The 18,236-nt window shown below is 50.7% G+C and overlaps 7 protein-coding genes across 7 annotated transcripts; 4 read left to right on the forward strand and 3 right to left on the reverse strand.

The window, feature by feature from the left end:
• Positions 1–97: 97 nt before the first annotated feature.
• Positions 98–1,908, forward strand: P153DRAFT_433293 (uncharacterized protein; the record flags this gene model as incomplete). Its single annotated transcript, XM_033673017.1, has 1 exon — positions 98–1,908. One exon carries the CDS (start codon positions 98–100, stop codon positions 1,841–1,843), a length of 1,746 nt encoding a protein of 581 aa, XP_033521169.1. The 3' UTR covers positions 1,844–1,908.
• A 618-nt stretch (positions 1,909–2,526) lies between these two features.
• On the reverse strand, positions 2,527–4,779 carry P153DRAFT_345342 (FAD/NAD(P)-binding domain-containing protein). The gene is made up of 5 exons (XM_033666086.1): positions 4,270–4,779; positions 4,181–4,218; positions 3,416–4,109; positions 2,780–3,364; positions 2,527–2,724 (listed from the first exon to the last, which is right to left on the reverse strand). Exons 1-5 carry the CDS (start codon positions 4,549–4,551, stop codon positions 2,626–2,628), a joined length of 1,698 nt encoding a protein of 565 aa, XP_033521170.1. The 5' UTR covers positions 4,552–4,779; the 3' UTR covers positions 2,527–2,625.
• A 349-nt stretch (positions 4,780–5,128) lies between these two features.
• Positions 5,129–7,771, reverse strand: P153DRAFT_368825 (ATP-NAD kinase). Its single transcript, XM_033668619.1, has one exon. The coding sequence runs from the start codon at positions 7,367–7,369 to the stop codon at positions 5,432–5,434; it is 1,938 nt and encodes a 645-aa protein (XP_033521171.1). The 5' UTR covers positions 7,370–7,771; the 3' UTR covers positions 5,129–5,431.
• A 929-nt stretch (positions 7,772–8,700) lies between these two features.
• On the reverse strand, positions 8,701–10,258 carry P153DRAFT_368827 (spermidine synthase-like protein). The gene is made up of 4 exons (XM_033668620.1): positions 9,978–10,258; positions 9,713–9,893; positions 9,277–9,662; positions 8,701–9,173 (listed from the first exon to the last, which is right to left on the reverse strand). Exons 1-4 carry the CDS (start codon positions 10,006–10,008, stop codon positions 8,896–8,898), a joined length of 876 nt encoding a protein of 291 aa, XP_033521172.1. The 5' UTR covers positions 10,009–10,258; the 3' UTR covers positions 8,701–8,895.
• Positions 10,259–10,853: 595 nt separating this feature from the next.
• Positions 10,854–11,811, forward strand: P153DRAFT_296666 (uncharacterized protein; the record flags this gene model as incomplete). Its single annotated transcript, XM_033664100.1, has 3 exons — positions 10,854–11,024; positions 11,072–11,092; positions 11,140–11,811. 3 exons carry the CDS (start codon positions 10,854–10,856, stop codon positions 11,809–11,811), a joined length of 864 nt encoding a protein of 287 aa, XP_033521173.1.
• Positions 11,812–12,065: 254 nt separating this feature from the next.
• P153DRAFT_296586 (coatomer subunit epsilon) lies at positions 12,066–13,130 on the forward strand (the record flags this gene model as incomplete). Its single annotated transcript, XM_033664096.1, has 4 exons — positions 12,066–12,090; positions 12,141–12,513; positions 12,586–12,721; positions 12,771–13,130. 4 exons carry the CDS (start codon positions 12,066–12,068, stop codon positions 13,128–13,130), a joined length of 894 nt encoding a protein of 297 aa, XP_033521174.1.
• Positions 13,131–14,412: 1,282 nt separating this feature from the next.
• P153DRAFT_388105 (tubulin-domain-containing protein) lies at positions 14,413–17,436 on the forward strand (the record flags this gene model as incomplete). The annotated part of the gene is made up of 7 exons (XM_033670724.1): positions 14,413–14,569; positions 14,624–14,811; positions 14,866–15,045; positions 15,096–15,658; positions 15,971–16,565; positions 16,612–17,001; positions 17,050–17,436. 7 exons carry the CDS (start codon positions 14,413–14,415, stop codon positions 17,434–17,436), a joined length of 2,460 nt encoding a protein of 819 aa, XP_033521175.1.
• Positions 17,437–18,236: the final 800 nt, after the last annotated feature.

The following is an 18,236-nucleotide window of genomic DNA, read 5'->3' on the forward strand; positions in this document are numbered from 1 at the left end:
CCATATGTTGAGTGCACTTTGCAATGAAGAAGAGTCGCTTTCACCATGATGAAAGGTTGAGTTGGGCCTTTGGACGAAGACCTTTTGTACCACTATCATGGCATTTCACGAGCCTCTTTCCCGATTGTACATCGGTTGCATGCAGTCGTTCCGAGACTTGCTCCAGGTTATCATTGCGAAAGATAGTAGCGCAGACGATACCCAGGAGGTTCGCCTTCATGAGCTCCAGGAAGAGTATGGTAGACTACAGATCTGGGGCAATCAGTCAGGAGCAGACCTATCTCCGGGAGCCCAAGAATCTTTGGAGAACAAGCTTCGGCACGATGAAGAGCTCAACGAGTTGTCAAGGAGTATTCTGCAACGAATGAACGACTTGCTCAGTCAAGGCATGTATCTTTATCATAATACAGGAATTTCATACCAACCCGCCTTAGCAAACACTCTCGTGAACAGAACGAATGACAATGATAACGCGGCGGCGTTGAACTACAATTCGACGAGTTGCACCAGCAGTGACTCTGACTCTGAGTCCGAATGTGACGCAGGAATTCCACCTCACAGGAAGTCAAGATTTAGTCTACTTTTTCAGCACTTGAAAGAGCAAACACGATTGCTTTATGATCTGTCATCTCTGCTTCGTCGCCCAGATGACTCGAATCAATATGTGCAGGCTATCAACCAGCGTCAGCCCATATCGAATCTGATTCCGAAAACAGCTACGAATGAGTTTGAGGATATTGAACACACGAGTTATCACTCTCCATTTTCGTTTTCCGTATCAACCGGTCAACAGGGATTAAGTAATGTAGCAAAAGCCGAGGAGGGCAAGATTCAGTATGACCACCATGAAGACGTTCCACAGCAAGGCAAGCCACCATCTGTGGGATCTCATCCGTATCCTGACCGACTCTCGCAACCCGAACCAACCTCTCAGGTAGTTGATGAAGACATCCTTGAGCAGTGGCTCAGACAGGATGATGAGCAGCCTGGGGATGGACTTACACAAGCAGACATCTTCGACCCTAGCATCTTCAAAAAGAAGGAGACAACCCGCGACGTCTTAGAGAACTGGGAAGACAGACGCCGCGATGACTTACAGGACTGGGAAGACAGACGCCGCGACGACTTACAGGACTGGGAAGACAGACACCGCGACTTCTTACAGGACTGGGAAGACAGATACAACACAACACCAGTGCCTCAAGCAGAATTCTTCTCGCCTAAGGAGCTTGAACGAGATAATCTGCCAAACGTGCAAGCCGTAGACTCCAACGAAGGCGACCAAGCACATGACGATGCAGCATACAAACACCGCAAAACTCAGCCGTACTCCTATCCCCAGCAGCTGCCCTACCATTTACCAGGACTCAAATCTACCGAAGCGATACCTTCAGGAAGCAGACTACGTTCTGTACGTAACGTAAAGCCTGGGGAAGTTCCCCAGCCCAAGATCAAGCAAAGTCTCGGACAGTATCGTGAAGACGTCTACAAGCAGAAACCTTCGGAACCTTCATGGCAACAAAACCTATCCCCCCTAAGCACGAGGCCTCGTGGACGTTCTTCGCTAGAGTCCCTGAAACTACCCATCCGACATCCTGGAACTCTAAACGTCGTTTCCAGCTCATCGCAGTTGCCCCAACGATCGATGAACGTAGGTACCTCCCTCCTAGCATTGTCACTTCCAGGAAATGTTGCGCGTCGTCGTCTCGTACTTGACTTACTAACAAGAGCAAAAGGAGGGCATACAGGAACATGCATATCCGCTTCCTTACGTGAATCCGCCGTCTATACAGTTCCGATCGCCGACAGAAAACTCATCAGCGACGAGTACGTTGATCAATGAGCTATCTTCACGGCCAGGAAGACACTCTCTGCTTATCTCCGACACTGATTCGAGTGAGTCAGACTTTCTGGAATGTCCACAGTATGTTGTGGAAGCAACACTAGGCCGCCCCCATACATGTACAGGTTTCCAAGCAAGAGATATGGTATCTGTCATAGTACATCTAACGCGTCGTCACGGACTATTCCTGGGAGTTTGTCCAATATGTCGGGAAATGGTCATAGATCGAGCCGTCTTCGTTGCCCAACATGGCTATGGCTCCCCAAAGTGTCAGAGTAATCCAAGGCCAACTGTTACACAGATAGAGCAGTGGACAGCACTGTACTACAAGTTGAAAGCGCGTATGGAGGCTGGAACTCAAACAGAGCGTAAGTCTGCTGGCTTAGGCCACCATGTAACGCAGTGATCTGTGTATGAAGGCTAAACAAAACCTGAAGAACCACCAACCGTCGTGGATGAATGAGACAAACAGCCCTCATTACGTCTTTCATCCCATCGTCCTACCATGAACATTGATCAACCACAACAGGATCATCGTGATGATGGTCAAGAGGATAATCTACATATGTCGAGGCTATGTTACTCAGAATCAGCGATATCTAGAGAAAAGCAGTGATCTGTGAATAGCCAAGTGGAATCTCAAACACAATGATCTCATTGCAAACCAATACAATGGCATAAAGCGCAAGATTAGATTTTGATCATGACAAACCTAAAGCGTCGTAGATCGATTTGTACGGCACGACCAAACATCGTTCTTATATACCCAAATCTCCACACCGTTATCGAGCCACCACATCAAGATCTCCTTCCAATCCATACGCACCCGCAATTTGCTTTGCAACGCTCTCTCCTGACCACCACGCTCCAGTAACCGTACCCTATACACCTATTAGTAAAACATCACGTGCACAAAACAGCTTGGGTCAGACTTACCAACGCCACAAATGGCGCCGTATGCTCTCCCGCAAACCACAATCCTTTCTCCGGAACACCACGGCGCATAGCTTCAATATCCTCATCGCCCCTCTCCAACCCCACGGGGAAATTCGCATACGACCCGTACCCCGCCAGTTCGTCGTTTGCCCAGGCCGTTGCGAGAATGGCTTTTGGCTGGTGGTCGGGGTTGGAAGCGGAGTAGGAGGGGAGGAGGGAGTAATATGGTTCGAAAAAAGAGGTTAGTAGGGCATCGTGCTTTGATGCTGGGGATGTACGCAGGAGCGATGCGATGTGGAGGGATGTCGGGCCGTGGATGTAGAAGAGAAGTGTTGGGTGGGCGGTTGGCGGGGGGAGCGCGGCGAGATTCATGGCTTCTTGGTTCCAGTGGGAAGGGTTTGTGGGGGTGTAGTGCGGGGCGAGAAAGTGTGTGAAGCCAGGGTAGTGGGATGGGTTGACAGCTGCGGATGGACGGAGGGGAGCGGCTGTTGCTGGAACGTTTGGAGTGGTGTTTGAGGTGGTGGCAGTAGTAGTGGTGTTGGTGGTTGAGTCGTTCCAAAAAGCTGTTGGAAAGGTGATATATACCTAGGATAGCGGTCAGAGAAGGAGGTGAGTGAGAATTATGGGGAGATAGACCTTGTCCAGATTCCCATACCCAATCGCCTTTATGCCTTCTTGCAACCTCTCTGGCAGTGCAGGTACAAACGCATCAGTATTTCTCTTCAGCCAACCCAAGGGCGCCGTCATGACTACCTCATCGAAGATCTGGCTCTCGCGCCCCTCCAGCTCAACCGTCAATTTTGGATCTTCCGCCTGTTCGCTCGACACTATCCTCGTGACTTTATGCCCAAACATGACCGCTGCCTTCTTCAGCGCCGGTTGCGCAATCTTCTGCAGAATCTTATGATACGTGCCCGCAACAAACAAGTTCTCCCCATCAATGCACTCCTCCAACCAGAGGAACTTCAGACTTTGTCGCTGAACCGGACTTCCCACAAATGCTCCCCACATCTCTGCCATCTGCAAAACAGCTGTCCGTTTCCCTTTCTCCTTATCCCCGGGGAACATTTCAACTACCTGCTCCTCAAAATACGCGTACAGACTTTTCTCCGCTGGTATTTTGGCTGATTCCTCATTTGAGAGTTTCATTGCCTGCTCGATGATACCCCACACTACTTCCGATGTTTCGGTTGCTTCTTTGTCCGGCATCTGCTTTCCCAAGTGATCGAAGACTGACTGTCGGCCGTCCCAGTTCATGATCACTGTATTGGTTTGCTTGGCGAGATCTAGGATGGGATTGTTATCCGTGCCGTGAATCCAATTCGGACCTCTATAAATCGTGAGATTTAGCTAATTGCTTGACTCGAGACAAGATGACATGTAAGTGAGGAGCACACCTACAGATCTACCATGTGACCCAGTGCACTGCTTTGACATAGCTACTCCCATCAATCTCGTGATCTTTACATGCAAGTGGGGTGGTAACATACCCGTCCACCAACGCGATCCCGACCCTCTAGGATCGTTACCCGCATGCCATGCTGCAACAATACATCTGCGCATCTCAAACCGGCCACGCCAGCCCCTACAACGCAGACATGTGGTGCTTTCCCCGCTGCCCTGCGAATCATACTGCTCGCCTGAGTTTCTTGATGAGGAGAGCCGGGAAGATCTTTATGTATACGACTTGGGCTGATGGGTTTCGGAGAGGTTCTATTTTCTGAGACGTGAGCCTTGTGATCCATATTCAGGTTGCCGATGTTGCCCATCATGAAGAGGCCGAAGAATGTATTTGAGATAAAAGAAAAAAGCTTTACAAGAGTACAAAAGATACGATAATAAAGTTGATAATAGAAGATAGCAAGTCGTAACGTCAGATAAGCCGCTTCACTCGCTGTAAGCTAACTGCAATGCAGGCTCCAAATCACAGAACTCAACGGACAGATCTCCGGCAAAGGACAAGCTTAGCTACGATGTAACAGAAGAAGCAATAGTCCGGGTACGGAAGGTGGAAGATATGACAGCTTGAAGAACGAATGAGCTCTTTCTCACCTGTAAGGTTCTGGTCGAGTAAAGCGGGGCAACAGCTCGTGTGACAAGTACGTTAGACTCTGAATGGTACGCAAGTAGCGGAACGTGATGATGTTGCACGTGTGACAGGAATGAGGCGTTGTACCCTTGCATGAAGTGCAAGCGGAGCCACGAGGCTAGATCGGGATGGTGATTGGATGAAATAATGACGTCTGTCATCAATGTGATGACAACAAAAGACAGTATTGTTAAGTTGTTTCAAAGTTAGCTTGTTGTAAGAGTGGGGGTTGGTGATACTGTTGTCACGCAAGTGATTCTATGCTAAACGAGTCCTTCTTGCCAGACCCAATTTCTATGTATTTCTAAGCAAGTATCTACAACGAACTAGGATATCATAGATCGAACAAAATCTTCGCCTGCTGCACAAGTGAACCATATGTGAAATTATCCAAATCGAAGGATAACAATGAAAAGACAAAACACACAACCCTATGTCAAGAACCACCGGGACCTGCCCAAGCAGCAGCAGCGTGAGCCGATTCCCAAGGTTGTCAGAAGAAGGACAGTCAACACCAAACACCCATACACCTCTCATCGCTCATCATTTCCGAAGTGCATAACCTACATGAACGGGAGAATGACGCCCTTCCTCATTGGACTTCCCCGCCCATCGGCCGTCGACCCATCACAACTATAACCCGAGTCGCGATCAACATCGTCATTATCGAAGTCGATATCGAACACAGCCTCATGTTCCTCCTCGCCCTCTTCGTCATCATCTCCATCCCACGCCTTCTGTGTCGCACCACGAGTGTTCCATTTCAGTGTCCGACTGATACTGTCAAACCACTCTGTAGGTTGCGACAACACAGTAGGGAACGGATACTGCGAGGCAGCGATAGTGACATGGTCGCCCTGACGCAGTTCGACGCGGCCTTTGCCGTCGAAGGCGCAGTATGCTGTCGCGCGGGACTTGCGAGGCACGGCAATGCGCAGGAGCATGCTGTCGTTGAGCAGCATAGGGCGGAAGGAGAGCGTGTGCGGACATATCGGTGTGAGTAAGATGGCAGGGATATCGGGATGCACAAGGGAGCCACCAGCGGATAAAGAGTACGCTGTCGAGCCAGTGGGCGTGGAGAAGATGCAGCCGTCTGCTTGCACGACGGTGAGGAGATTGTTGTCGCCATAAAGTTCGAGGTTTGAAACGTAGGGTGATGGGCCGCGGTCGATGACGAGTTCGTTAAGCACTTCGAACTGCTCAGCTTCGATGTGTTGAGGTGAATCGGGGGCGGCGTTCTTCTGGTAGCGGTAGACAGTGCAGGTGAAACGCATACGGAGGTTTACGCGCATGCCGGCGTCGCCCATAACCTTGCCCAAGGCCTCTTTGTACTGCGGATACTCGAAGTTGGTCAGAAAACCAAGACTGCCGAGGGCGAACGGCATGATTGGAGGAACAATGCGCTGGAAAAGCCAGGACGTGAAGAGAACAGTGCCATCGCCGCCAAGTGTAAGGACAAGGTCGAATATTTCGGGAGACTCCCAGCAAAGATCTGGGGTCCAGTAATGGAGTCTCTGCTCAAAACGGCTGTCTTTGGCTACCAGAGAAGCTGCGTCGAAGCGCTTCGACGTGCGCAACTTATGATCCACGTAGACGTTGACTCCGACATCTGACCCGTAACGAGGCGTGTTGAGTAACCATTCCGCCAGCTCACGCGTGAGATACACTAGGTTATTGTCGCGCGCCTTGGTAACGATCATAATGTTGCGCATCGTCATCTTGATGGGCCGGCGCTGGAGCTGCTTCGCGATCTCGCGGACGCCAAATGCCGTCTGCATGAGTCGCGAATGCGATAACGTATCATCCTCGGCCATATCTTCCAGCACCCTCTCTAGGTTGACGGCCTTGTCGAACTTCTTGTGGAAAAAACATGGCGATGCAAGCGTGGCCATCTTGCTTATAGCGAGGTCGTCCGAGTGGTGCAGCTTGAGTTCTGAAATGGCCTCGGCCAGTCGCTGTTGGGTGATGCTCTTGGACCGGCGCGTCTTCCCTTCTTCGATCGCTCCTGCGCTCTTTCCCTCCATGATTACCTGATCCATGGACTCTGACGTCGGTGGGCGCGATTGCAGCGCCTTCAGAATAGTCTGGCGGGGCACAGCCGAGTCAAAGGAACAAGCGTTCTTGCGGTGTTTTCGCACGCGGTGCTCGCCAAACGAAGGTAGTTGTGGCAGAGTCGTGAGGTTCTCGATTGACGAAGATGTGGTAAGCAGTGCCGACGGGGATGGTTTGTCCGAAGGTGAGGCGGATGAGAAGGATTCGGATGTCGCGGGCGCACCGCCTAAATCCGTCGTTGTTACCGATCGTGAGGCATTATTCGGCGCGTTCTGGGGGCAGTGGACGCTCGTCTGCGGCGGTTGCGGGGAGCGTGGATGGGCGAGCTTTAATGATGCATCGGCTGCCTTAACGCCGGAGAAACTTGGGCGTGGTCGCGCAGACAACAACGGTTGGACCTTGGTCGGAGTGGACGGCTCCCCAACACTGTTGGGCGTTCTGGGCGTCATAATCGCTTATTGATCGCTCGATCCTTGTTTAGAGTGCACCGACTGCGGATTGCGAATGCGGCAAAGTATGCCACGGTCTGAGATTTTGCGAGTTGATACGCAACGGGGTATGAAAGGTTTATGTGCAAGATTATGTACAGCCAATTTGAACGTAGCCAGACGTTCTACGAGAAATAATTAAGTGCTCCAGGCGAATGAAAAAGAATGTAACAGGAAAAAGGGCAATGAGTCGTCGCTACTGCATGTTCGAGGCGTGAGGTCTCTCGGTATGTGATGTGATATCGATGTGAGTCTGTGGGCATTCAATGTCGTGATTGGAGACGCAGCTCAAGATGTGACAAGCCGCAAAGAAGGCGAGAGGAGATGTCGCGCGATAGAATATTGGAAGGCGTAAAGGAGGATGGCTGGAGCTAGCACTAAGCACAACGTAGCGAGCCTACCTATATTTATTTTAACATTTGCACAACATCCGCTGTCACCAGGCTAGATCTGGATCGCGGCAGTATGCGCCAGCCTCAAACGTAGGAATCGTGGCGACAACCTGTCGAGGGGATCTGACACTTTACATGTGTGAAGATCGCGCCTCCGACCCCAAACAAAGAACAAAACTCCTTGAACTCCGATCTTGACGCAGAACGAGACGTTGCATGCAGTTAAGATATATATGTCTACTTGTCTATCCAGGCCTTTGTTCTATCGCCGTTGTATATTAACTTTGACTTCGTCTTTGAACACTCGTGAAAAGTCGCTACTGGTTTGTCAACGCCTTCTCTCGCTTGTAGTGGTCTTACACCTCCGACACTGTTCCAAAGCCCTTAGTGTTAGATCACCCTAAATCTGAATTCAGGGTGGACCACCAATGCAAAGACAACGTCTTAGGTGAGCCTCAGGCCGCACCATGCCCCAGTACGGAAATGCCGCTTTACCGCAGTTTACCAGGGACAAATCGGAGCTTTCCAGTGACGAACCAAGCTGAGAGGAGGCCACACGTCTGAAGTTGTAACAGGAGCTCATATATGTGCCTCGATATGTATTTCAGTACGAGGGTTATGTAATTAAGGCGTTCGTCGTTACATACTCCCTCCCGCAAGACGAGACAAGCAATTTCGCAATCACATCTGGCCTAAGTCAGGATTGAGTCGCCGAGGCCGGGCCAAATTCCAAGGTACGTGTCAGTCATCATTTATATTGGTAACATTTTCTATTCACATTAGTTGAACCCTCGTGTTCAGGCTTTGGGAACAAAAGGTCTACGCAAGGTCGTGAAGAGGATAGCGTCAAATGTGGATCTACATTATGACCAAGACGGGAATATGTCAATTACTTCGCGATTTGTAAGGCATGGTATTTCATCTAGCCTATGTAAGCAGGTGGTGGCAGCCGGAGGTACAGTACTCGCTCGCCAACTGCTGGTGGTCAAAGATGTGTATGGAATCTTGACTTTTGGTGGCCGTCCGTGTGCCGTGGTATATATGCATCGTGATATGTATAAGAAAGAAACATGGAAGAACGCCAATTTTAGACGCTTATTGAAGGGCCTTGCGAGCGAATGTAGGCAAAACGAAGGCTGCCTCATGGATCTCCTTGCTGTAGTATCTGCACAGCTTCTCCTCCTCCTCCCGAGACCAAGAACGAAGCGGCTTCTTGAGGTCAAGGCTAGCATCCTTAGAGCAGACCATGAACCCAATCTGTCCAGAGGGGTAAGTGGGGATCGTGGTGTAGCCGTATTCGACGTTGGGGAAGACCTCCTTGCAGGACTTCTTGAGGTTTGCAATGAGGGGCATGTGCAGCCATTGGTTCTCAGCTGCGCGACGGAATTAGCCATTGTTCACAGAAGCACCTGACGGATGCATGAGAGGCTCCAGAAGGTCAAACACTATGCTGGGATATGGAAAAGGGCTTACAACCTTGTGTGGTGATAACACCACCTTCACGGAGCGCGCCGTTAAGCAGCTCGAAGTAGGCCTTCTGGAAGAGGGCTTCAGCTGGACCCTCTGGGTCGCTGGAGTCGGTGATGATGACGTCGAACTGGTTCTTCTTGTCCTCAAGGTACTTGAAGCCATCACCTACGATGGTCTCGGTCTTAGGGTGCTCGAAGCCGACCGACATGGCGGGGAGGTACTGCTTGGAAAGACGGATGACGGCCTCGTCGATGTCGCACAGGACGGCCTCCTTGACGCAGTCGTGCTTCACGACCTCACGGAGGACACCGCCATCACCGCCGCCAATGACAAGGACCTTCTCAGGGTTGGGGTGGGCGTTCATCGCAAGATGAGTGATCATCTCCTGGTAGCTGTCCCATCGTCAGTTCGGAAACCTTTCGGTCATTGCATGTAAACATACGAGAATTCATCGCGCTCGGTGCACTGAATGACGTTGTCGAGAACAAGAACCATGCCGTAGTCGGTCGACTCGAAGATCAGGACATCCTGGTACTTGCTCTTCTCGTGGTGGATGACCTCCTTGACCTTGAGGGTCATAGCCTGGCCCGGCCACATGTTGGAAATTTCACGGAACCAGCCATCTGGAGAAGAGATTGTTAGTAAATGTGTATTTGACAAGATAGAAAGACGTGATAGGTATTGTTTTGAAAGAGTGTATCACTTACCCTTGATGGTGGGGTGCTCGATGGAGGGCATCTTGAGTTTGGTTGTAAAACAACGGTGAATTGGAGAAAAGGGCTTGGGTATCGAAAAGTTGTTGCGAACAAAGAAAGAAGAACAGAGGGGCGCCTTCCTGATATAAATGGAGAGCTTCAGGGTTGCTGTAGTGTTTGCACTCGGGCAGCCATCATTTTTTTTCTGCGTCCCGCACGCGTCATGCAGGTGCCCCCGCACTGACCCGAGTATGTAAACATCGATCCCTGCTCAACCATCGCTTCCCTTCCCGCCATTTGTTGAGAATCACGAGATCTATCAACGGTCTTCCTTTGTCGCTACCACCGGGGCAAACGACGATTTTCCCAATCACGTGATGTGGGCCCAAGCGCCTAGTGTGCCAAACGTCATGTGATTGGGAAAATCGTCGTGTGCCCCGGTGGTACGATATGGTGAGCCTGCAAACTGATCTATCTTTGGAAAGTGATGTATGTATTGATACGAAGGGTAGCCTTGATGCAACCTCTAACCCGAAGCACATCAATCGGGATTAGGGTCAGTGTCCAAATAAGCAACACTACCACAATGCGGCGTCCATATAGCTCGAGAAAAGGCCAGTAGACTACGAAGAGGCTGTTCGAGTTTATGCCATTGTTAGACTTTCCAGAACTTGAGTTGTTCTTCGTTTTCAAGACCTTGTAGGTCGGATTTTACCACCTCGCTATTTCCGGATTTTTTGCTTCAAGCTATCTCCGTCTGACAAGAGGGAGGGATGCCTTAAGGGTGCCTAATGATGTCGGCAATCAGCCGGAAGAGTATGCAGGGATGCACCGGATATAAAGAGCTACAAAGTTCCAACTTAGTCTTGCTGAACACACGCATTCACTATGTCTCAAGTCGGTTTGACTCAAAATGACCCTTCCGTGGGCAAGCTGGAGGAAACACCCGTATCGTGGTACGTCAAAGAACTGACAGACCTGAGGCCCGAAGCAAGGGAATTGTTTGAGAAGTACAGCAACGTCGAGCCAAACGAAGTGGTCTCGCATATTCAGCAGTTTGTGAGTTCGAACAGGTCTTGGAAAACACCAAACTAACTATGATCAAGAGGGACGAAGCTTTCGCGATAGTAAGTTATTCCTATTGAGGTTGTTGGACTCTATTGACCTAAGTTAGTTCCCGTATCCTTGTCTTGGCCGCTGGGGCTTTCTCGACCTCAGCATTTCGCAGTCGCCTAGCTATAGCGAGGTCCTCGATCGCGTCAAAAAAGGGGAGCTACTGCTCGATATCGGCTGTTGTGTTGGACAGGATCTCCGCAAACTCATACATGATGGCGCTCCTTCCGGAAACACCTATGGCTCCGATTTGAAGAGTTCTTTCTGGAATATCGGCTATGATTTGTTCCTCGACAAAGCATCTCTCAAGACAAAGTTCATCGAAGCCGACATTTTCGACGCCAACTCGGGATTGCAACAGCTTGACAGCCGGGTGGACATCGTACACGCCGCCTCGTTCTTTCATCTGTTTGACTGGGATCAACAGGTCCAGGCAGCGAAGAGAACCGTGCAGCTATTGAGGCCAGTATCAGGTAGTCTAATCATCGGCCGGCAGGCTGGGACGATTCAGAGTCGTGATTTCGAAGGAACCAGGCTTCCTGGGAACAAGAGATACAGCCATAATCCTGAGTCGCTCGCGAGAATGTGGAAGCAAGTGGGTGATGAGACTGGGACAGAATGGACTGTGGATGCTACCTTTGGAGACCAGAACCCACTGGAGAGAATGGGGGGTAGCACCGATCCAAGCACTTCGGACGTTCGGTGGTTGTATTTCGCCATCCGTAGAGTTTAGCGATTGAGTGGTGATATTCCAATGGCAAAGAGAAGACATTGAATGCTTCGTGTTGACAATTTGCTATTTACCATTATTGATGTGAAACTCGAGGGGCAGAGCATGATGGACATTGTGACCAATCAGCACCACTCAGGGTCCACGCAAACAACCCAAACACATTCGTGGCTTCTACATCGTGACCAGTTGCATGTCAACCCCATTCTATTTCTCGCTCACGACTATCTGTTCGACTCGACTCTCTACCTTTCGCAATGGACCCGTACTCGCCTGAAGGGGGTCCGTCAAACCCCCCGTCTTACATCTGGATCCCCACTAACATCACCTAGAGCTCATAAACATCCACTCAGCCTTCCACGCGGGCGCCTACCAACAAGTCCTGGACTTTGACACATCGTCGTTTTCCTCTACCAATGCGCTCCCCATTCGCGTCCTGAAGTCCCGCTCACAAATTGCGCTTGGGCAAGCCAAGCAAGTTTCCGCCGATCTCGCTAGCGAAAAGACACCCGATCTCATCGCCGTACGGCTACTGGCAGACTACGAGCAGGGCAAGGATGTTGTTGCACAGGCGAAGAAGCTCGCAGAGCAGCATGGGCAAGAGAACCTAGCAGTGCAGTTGTGTGTCGGGATCCTGCTGGAGAGGGCGGGCGAGACGGATGCGGCATTGGAGCTCTTGAGTAAGCACCAGGGTAGCTTGGATGCGTACGTTCAGTTCAAACATCGTCCCAGAGGGATGATGTGTGTCTTGGAGGGGTTTGGCTGACATGCGAACAGTGTAGCACTCATTGTGCAGATACACCTACAACAAAACCGCTCCGATCTCGCGACAAAAGAAGCACAGCGCGCACGGAAATGGGCACAGGACAGTCTCCTTGTAAACATTGCGGAATCGTGGGTTGGCATGCGCGAAGTAACATCTCTCCTGTCTTCATCGATACTCAACCACTAACTTGTCTCAGGGCGGCGAAAAGTATCAATCCGCATTCTACGTCTTCGAAGAGCTCGCCCAAACCGCTCAGTCTCAATCCCCACACTCCCTCGTTGCGCAAGCCGTCTCAGAACTTCATCTCGGGCGCCTCCCTGAAGCTGAAGCCGCCTTACAACAAGCCATCGCCATTGATGAAAATTCCGCGGATACAATTGCAAATCTTATCGTGTTGAACACACTGCTGGGTAAGAAGGATGAGACGAAACAGTTGACGGAGAAGCTGCAGACAGTAGACAAGCAACACAGAGCAGTGAAGGACTGGACAGAGAAGAAGGAGGAGTTTCAGAAGGCTATGGGGAAGTACACACCGAAGTTTGAGGTTGCTTCTTGAGAGCCAAGAGTTGGGTTAGGAGATGCTGTAGTCGGCATGGCAAGAGCGACATGTACCGTTCAGCACATGAGGATGACTGGACAGATGATATGAACTAAAAATCACGATCACCCATGATATGATATGCTATATAACTCGAGTCGGTGCCATGATAGGATGCAGATGCGTGTCGAACCAACTTCGAAAATCACCATCTCGCAGTCGTCATGAATTAACCTTAACCAACAAATTGCCGAGCAAACATGTGTTCCCAGCCTTTTCTGTCAAAATTCTTGACTTTATGATCGGCTTATAAATCCACTGGGGAGCTGGTCATGAATTTAGGCAATATCATGATCCATTTTAGGGACTACAGGTATACATACTATTATAGTAGGTGCATCCCGCGTACTGCTGGATAACTTTCACAACGCTGAACCATATAATTACCAGTCGGTAGTTTCCGAGTATGCCGAAGAAATCATATCACCCATCACGTAAGATCTAGGTAGTTGGTGGCGCAGGTCGAACACGGACTGTGGGCCAGAATGGTAACATCTCGGGATACGAAGATTCCGGCGTTGACTTCTTGAGGCATTTGAAGTCGCCGATCACTCACTCCCCTGCCCTACGGGTTTGGCGCTCTCCAGTACTGCTGATCTACGATGGGTACCTATGCATCCAAAAACGTCCATATGGTGATCGCCCGCCAGCCAAGGACGGCCCGTTGGTCGTCCAAATCGGCGGGTCTCGCTGTTGAGCAGACTGATGCCTGGTATTGAGGTGAGCAGCAACATCATGGTTATTGGAATTAGAATGTGCTGACCCGAAGAGGCACGGAGACACGGTTATCCGTTGATCAATAACGACACTCAGCTCTGCAACGCAGCTGGCACATTCCCCCACCCACCTGTGCAGCGCGTGCTGGAATGCCAAACGTGTAGCCCCGGCACGACACACATCCGAGCTCCATCAAGCCTTTTTGCGACGAGCTTAGCTGCACTCTCAGCCAATCCCCGCCGACGTGGCTTGGACCCTGAAGCGTCTTGCACGCATGGTGGAGTCGACTGTCGCAGGGTGACCTTGGGATGAGGGTTTGGCGGCGAGCGAAACTGCTCTGAAGATGGAAAAGGCGCATGCTGATCCTGTGGTGGGGATTTCCTACTTGCGCAGCCGCTGCTCTCCGGGCTCTGCGATTAAAATGTCACGTCGTTGGCTGTCTTGATGGGCGTTTTGCGTTCTCTCAAGTCCTCCGTTCCTTAGTCTTTTCTCGTAGCGGCGCTGGGCGTCATAGGTATTCAATATGGTTGACAGACGACCTGATAGCCCCCTCGAAGTCCATACACCTATCCTCGAGAATATGGTTGCTGGTGTGCCTCCGGTGTTCTCTGGCTTGACGCGACAGCTAGATGTATTGACGGAGCAGCCGTTGCTTGGTCCCAAAGCGGAATTTCCCTCAGGTTAGAAACTGAGCTCCACGAAGAAAGGTGATTGCTGACGTAGTTATGGAACAGCTTCATTCACATTTGCGCGCAAAGATGTGTCGGGGAACAAGAGACCACAGGCCATTGCGCATCGAGGGTACAAGGCGAAATTCCCAGAGAATACAATGGGGGCGTTTAGAGGGGCGGTGGAGGTTGGTGCAGATGCAATAGAGACAGATGTCCATCTTTCGAAGGATGGGGTTGTTGTGTTATCACATGTGAGTCTGCAGTGTGACCTGACCATTGTGGATAGTTTGACTAAACTTGTGTAGGACAAAGATTTGAAAAGATGCTTCGGACGACCCGAGAAGCTGATTGACTGCGATTACGAATTCATCAGCAAGCTGCGGACGCTGAAAGAACCTCATGAGTCCATGCCGCGATTGGCAGATCTGCTGGAGTATCTTACGCGACCAGGGTTGGAGGACATATGGGTTCTATTGGATATCAAGGTATGTTACTCTTGATGCTGTACAAGAAAGAGCAAGCTGACATTAAGTAGCTCGACAACAACCCCGATGATATAATGCGCTTGATCAGCGAGACGATCCAAAGTGTCCCTCCATCGCCATCTCGACCCTGGCAGAACCGCATAGTTCTCGGCTGCTGGGCAGCGAAATACCTACCACTCTGCTCCCGTTACCTACCCGGCTTCCCCATCTCGCACATCGGTTTCTCAACACTCATAGCGTCTTACTTCTTTACAGTACCAGGCGTCTCATTCAACATGCAACAAGCTGTGCTCATGACGCCATGGGGACGGCTGTTTGTCCGTAAAGCACAGTGCGATAATCGGCCGGTGTATGCATGGACGGTGAACGATGAGCGAGCCATGCGATGGGATATAAGACGCGGATTAGACGGTGTTATTACGGATGATCCCAAGTTGTATCTGGATGTGCGGAAAGGGTGGCATGAGGGTATGAGGGATGGGCTTGGAGTGAAAAACTTAGTGGAGGTGGTCAGGATCAATTTCTTTGCGCTTTTATACACTATCATGTTTTGGTTCATGCTAGGGTTTGGGGAGAAGGGGCCGTTGATTAGGAGGAGGAGAGCGGAGAAGAAGTGAGGCAAAGATGGTGTTATAGATTTCGGGTTCTTTGGAACAATTTCTAGAGTTTACAGGCACGAAGCGAGCAACAATTGTCAGAATGCTTGTTGAGCTGGTGGCATTCAAAGAGTGTTTTGCTCGTGACAGTCAAGATGATCGCAAGTGAAAGGCCGTCTGCCGTGGTAGGATCATGAAGCGACGCGCTCCAAAAGTTCGCGCGTCGTCGTTTAACCCCGCGTCAACATCCCACCGCTCACTCGACAACACCATGCCTAGGTACGCTCACCACCATGCGACGTGACGTCAGCTCACTAACGCGTTGCTAGAGAAATTATCACGCTGCAGGCCGGCCAATGCGGCAACAGCGTTGGCCAGCAGTTCTGGCAACAGCTCTGCCAGGAGCATGGCATCAATCGGGACGGAAACCTCGAGGACTTCGCGACAGAGGGCGGCGACCGTAAAGATGTCTTCTTCTACCAGTCCGACGACACGCGCTACATTCCACGAGCCATTCTCCTGGACTTGGAACCGCGCGTTCTCAACTCGATACAACAGAGCGCGTACAAGAACATCTACAACCCCGAGAACTTCTACATACACAAGGAAGGCACCGGCGCAGGCAATAACTGGGGTATGGGCTATAGCATGGGTGAGCAGATACACGAAGAGATTCTTGACATCATCGATCGGGAAGCGGACGGTTCGGACTCGCTGGAGGGTTTCATGCTGCTGCACTCGATCGCTGGTGGCACGGGCTCTGGCCTGGGATCTTTTATGCTCGAAAGGCTGAACGACAGGTTTCCGAAGAAGCTCATTCAGACGTACAGCGTGTTTCCCAACACGCAAGATGGTGATATTGTAGTTCAGCCATACAACAGTTTGTTGAGTATGAGACGGTTAACACAGAACGCAGACTCGGTGGTAAGTAATCTGATGCAGCGACATCCAGGAAGTGCTGACTGAACAGGTGGTCCTCGACAATGGAGCTCTATCAAAGATAGCGGCAGACAGATTGCATGTCCTTAACCCATCGTTTGAGCAGACAAACCAGCTCGTCTCAACCGTCATGTCCGCCAGCACAACAACGCTTCGCTACCCAGGATATATGCATAATGACCTTGTCGGAATTGTCGCGTCGCTTATTCCCACGCCTCGTTGTCACTTTTTGATGACCTCATACACTCCATTCTCTGGTGAGAATGTTGAGCAAGCCAAGACAGTCCGGAAGACGACAGTATTGGATGTCATGAGAAGATTGTTGCAGCCGAAAAACCGCATGGTCTCCACTAATCCCACCAAGAAGAGCTGCTACATGTCCATCTTGAATATCATCCAGGGAGAAGCAGATCCATCGGATGTAAGTCAACCTTCCGTTGTACCAGTAACAGCTTGCTAATCTGTCAAGGTACACAAATCACTTATGCGTATTCGCGAACGCCGCCTTGCTACGTTCATTCCGTGGGGGCCTGCCTCCATCCAAGTCGCGTTGACCAAGAAGTCGCCCTACGTCACCTCGTCCCATCGAGTATCTGGGCTTATGCTCGCCAATCATACTGGCATCGCCACGCTGTTCAAACGCATAGTAGCGCAGTATAATACACTGAGGAAACGAAATGCCTTCTTGGAAAGCTACAAGCGAGAGGCCCCTTTCAAGGATGGCCTGGGCGAATTTGACGAAGCCAAGGAAGTTGTCCAGGGCCTGATCGAAGAATATGAAGAGGCGGAGGGCGCTGACTACCTGAGCAAGGAAATAGCGCCCGTGGAGGAAGGTGATGATAAGCGAGTTGGTTAGACGAGCGTTGGGGGAGCATGGCTGGCGTTGACATTGTTCGAAAGGTTACTGGAGTTTTCCGGGTATGCCCACAATTAGCCTAGATTGGGCTGTTGGGGCGGTAAAGACGACTCTCGTTGTCAGGCGTCACGCAATGATACCATTTCTTTCTCTTTCCCAATTCTCTATGGTGCTGGTAGTGATACGAGTGAGTTCTTTGTATCAGAATTCGTTTAGTAGCGCATTAAAGAGTGGAGGTGCTCATCAATAAACTTCGTGACAGCGAACCATGAAACGCATTCCTGGTGTATTATGGTACGATGTACGCATCAATGATGGAGACACTTGCCGATCAGTCGAGCCAATTTGAAGACACGTGCACCCCGCAAGATAACGGTTTTGAGGAGTCGTGTAGTACCCAGTCCGCGGAGCCTACAGTGATGCGGAGGAGATGGGCGGCTAACTTGCCGCCCATATGTAGTCTGTAGCAGAACCTGCACTATAGACGAAGGAAGGATAGGCTAGTAGGTCTGCATATGGATTACATTGAGAGGCTATGATTGGATGGAAGTGAACATCAGCATGGTTGAGGACTATGAAGGAAGAGGAAGAGCGCCCGAGCTATATGTCGGGAGACGTTACTATTGAAGTCGAGGAGAGCATTCTCCAGGCTTCGACACCGGACACATGCATGTCATACCCGTCTTTACCTCGATCCAGCAAACGAGACTGGGATATACACAGTATGTCCTGAACAACAAGGCGTTGAGGCGCAAGTCATAATTCTAGCCACGCGTGTCGTGCAGTCCAACACTTGACAG

Source organism: Dothidotthia symphoricarpi, assembly GCF_010015815.1.
Source record: "Dothidotthia symphoricarpi CBS 119687 unplaced genomic scaffold P153scaffold_16, whole genome shotgun sequence".
Lineage (NCBI taxonomy): Eukaryota > Fungi > Ascomycota > Dothideomycetes > Pleosporales > Dothidotthiaceae > Dothidotthia > Dothidotthia symphoricarpi.

What these genes read in the sequence shown, in the direction of transcription:
- P153DRAFT_345342 (XM_033666086.1), bottom strand. Translation starts at nt 4,551, where the DNA reads ATGATGGGCAACATCGGCAACCTGAATATGGATCACAAGGCTCACGTC. An exon ending in GGGATCGCGTTGGTGGACGG is followed by an intron (nt 4,219 to 4,269) that starts GTATGTTACCAC and finishes TGATGGGAGTAG; the next exon opens with CTATGTCAAAGCAGTGCACT. An exon ending in CTGGGTCACATGGTAGATCT is followed by an intron (nt 4,110 to 4,180) that starts GTAGGTGTGCTC and finishes CACGATTTATAG; the next exon opens with AGGTCCGAATTGGATTCACG.
- P153DRAFT_368825 (XM_033668619.1), bottom strand. Translation starts at nt 7,369, where the DNA reads ATGACGCCCAGAACGCCCAACAGTGTTGGGGAGCCGTCCACTCCGACC.
- P153DRAFT_368827 (XM_033668620.1), bottom strand. Translation starts at nt 10,008, where the DNA reads ATGCCCTCCATCGAGCACCCCACCATCAAGG. An exon ending in ACCGAGCGCGATGAATTCTC is followed by an intron (nt 9,663 to 9,712) that starts GTATGTTTACAT and finishes ACGATGGGACAG; the next exon opens with CTACCAGGAGATGATCACTC. An exon ending in TGGTGTTATCACCACACAAG is followed by an intron (nt 9,174 to 9,276) that starts GTTGTAAGCCCT and finishes TCCGTCGCGCAG; the next exon opens with CTGAGAACCAATGGCTGCAC.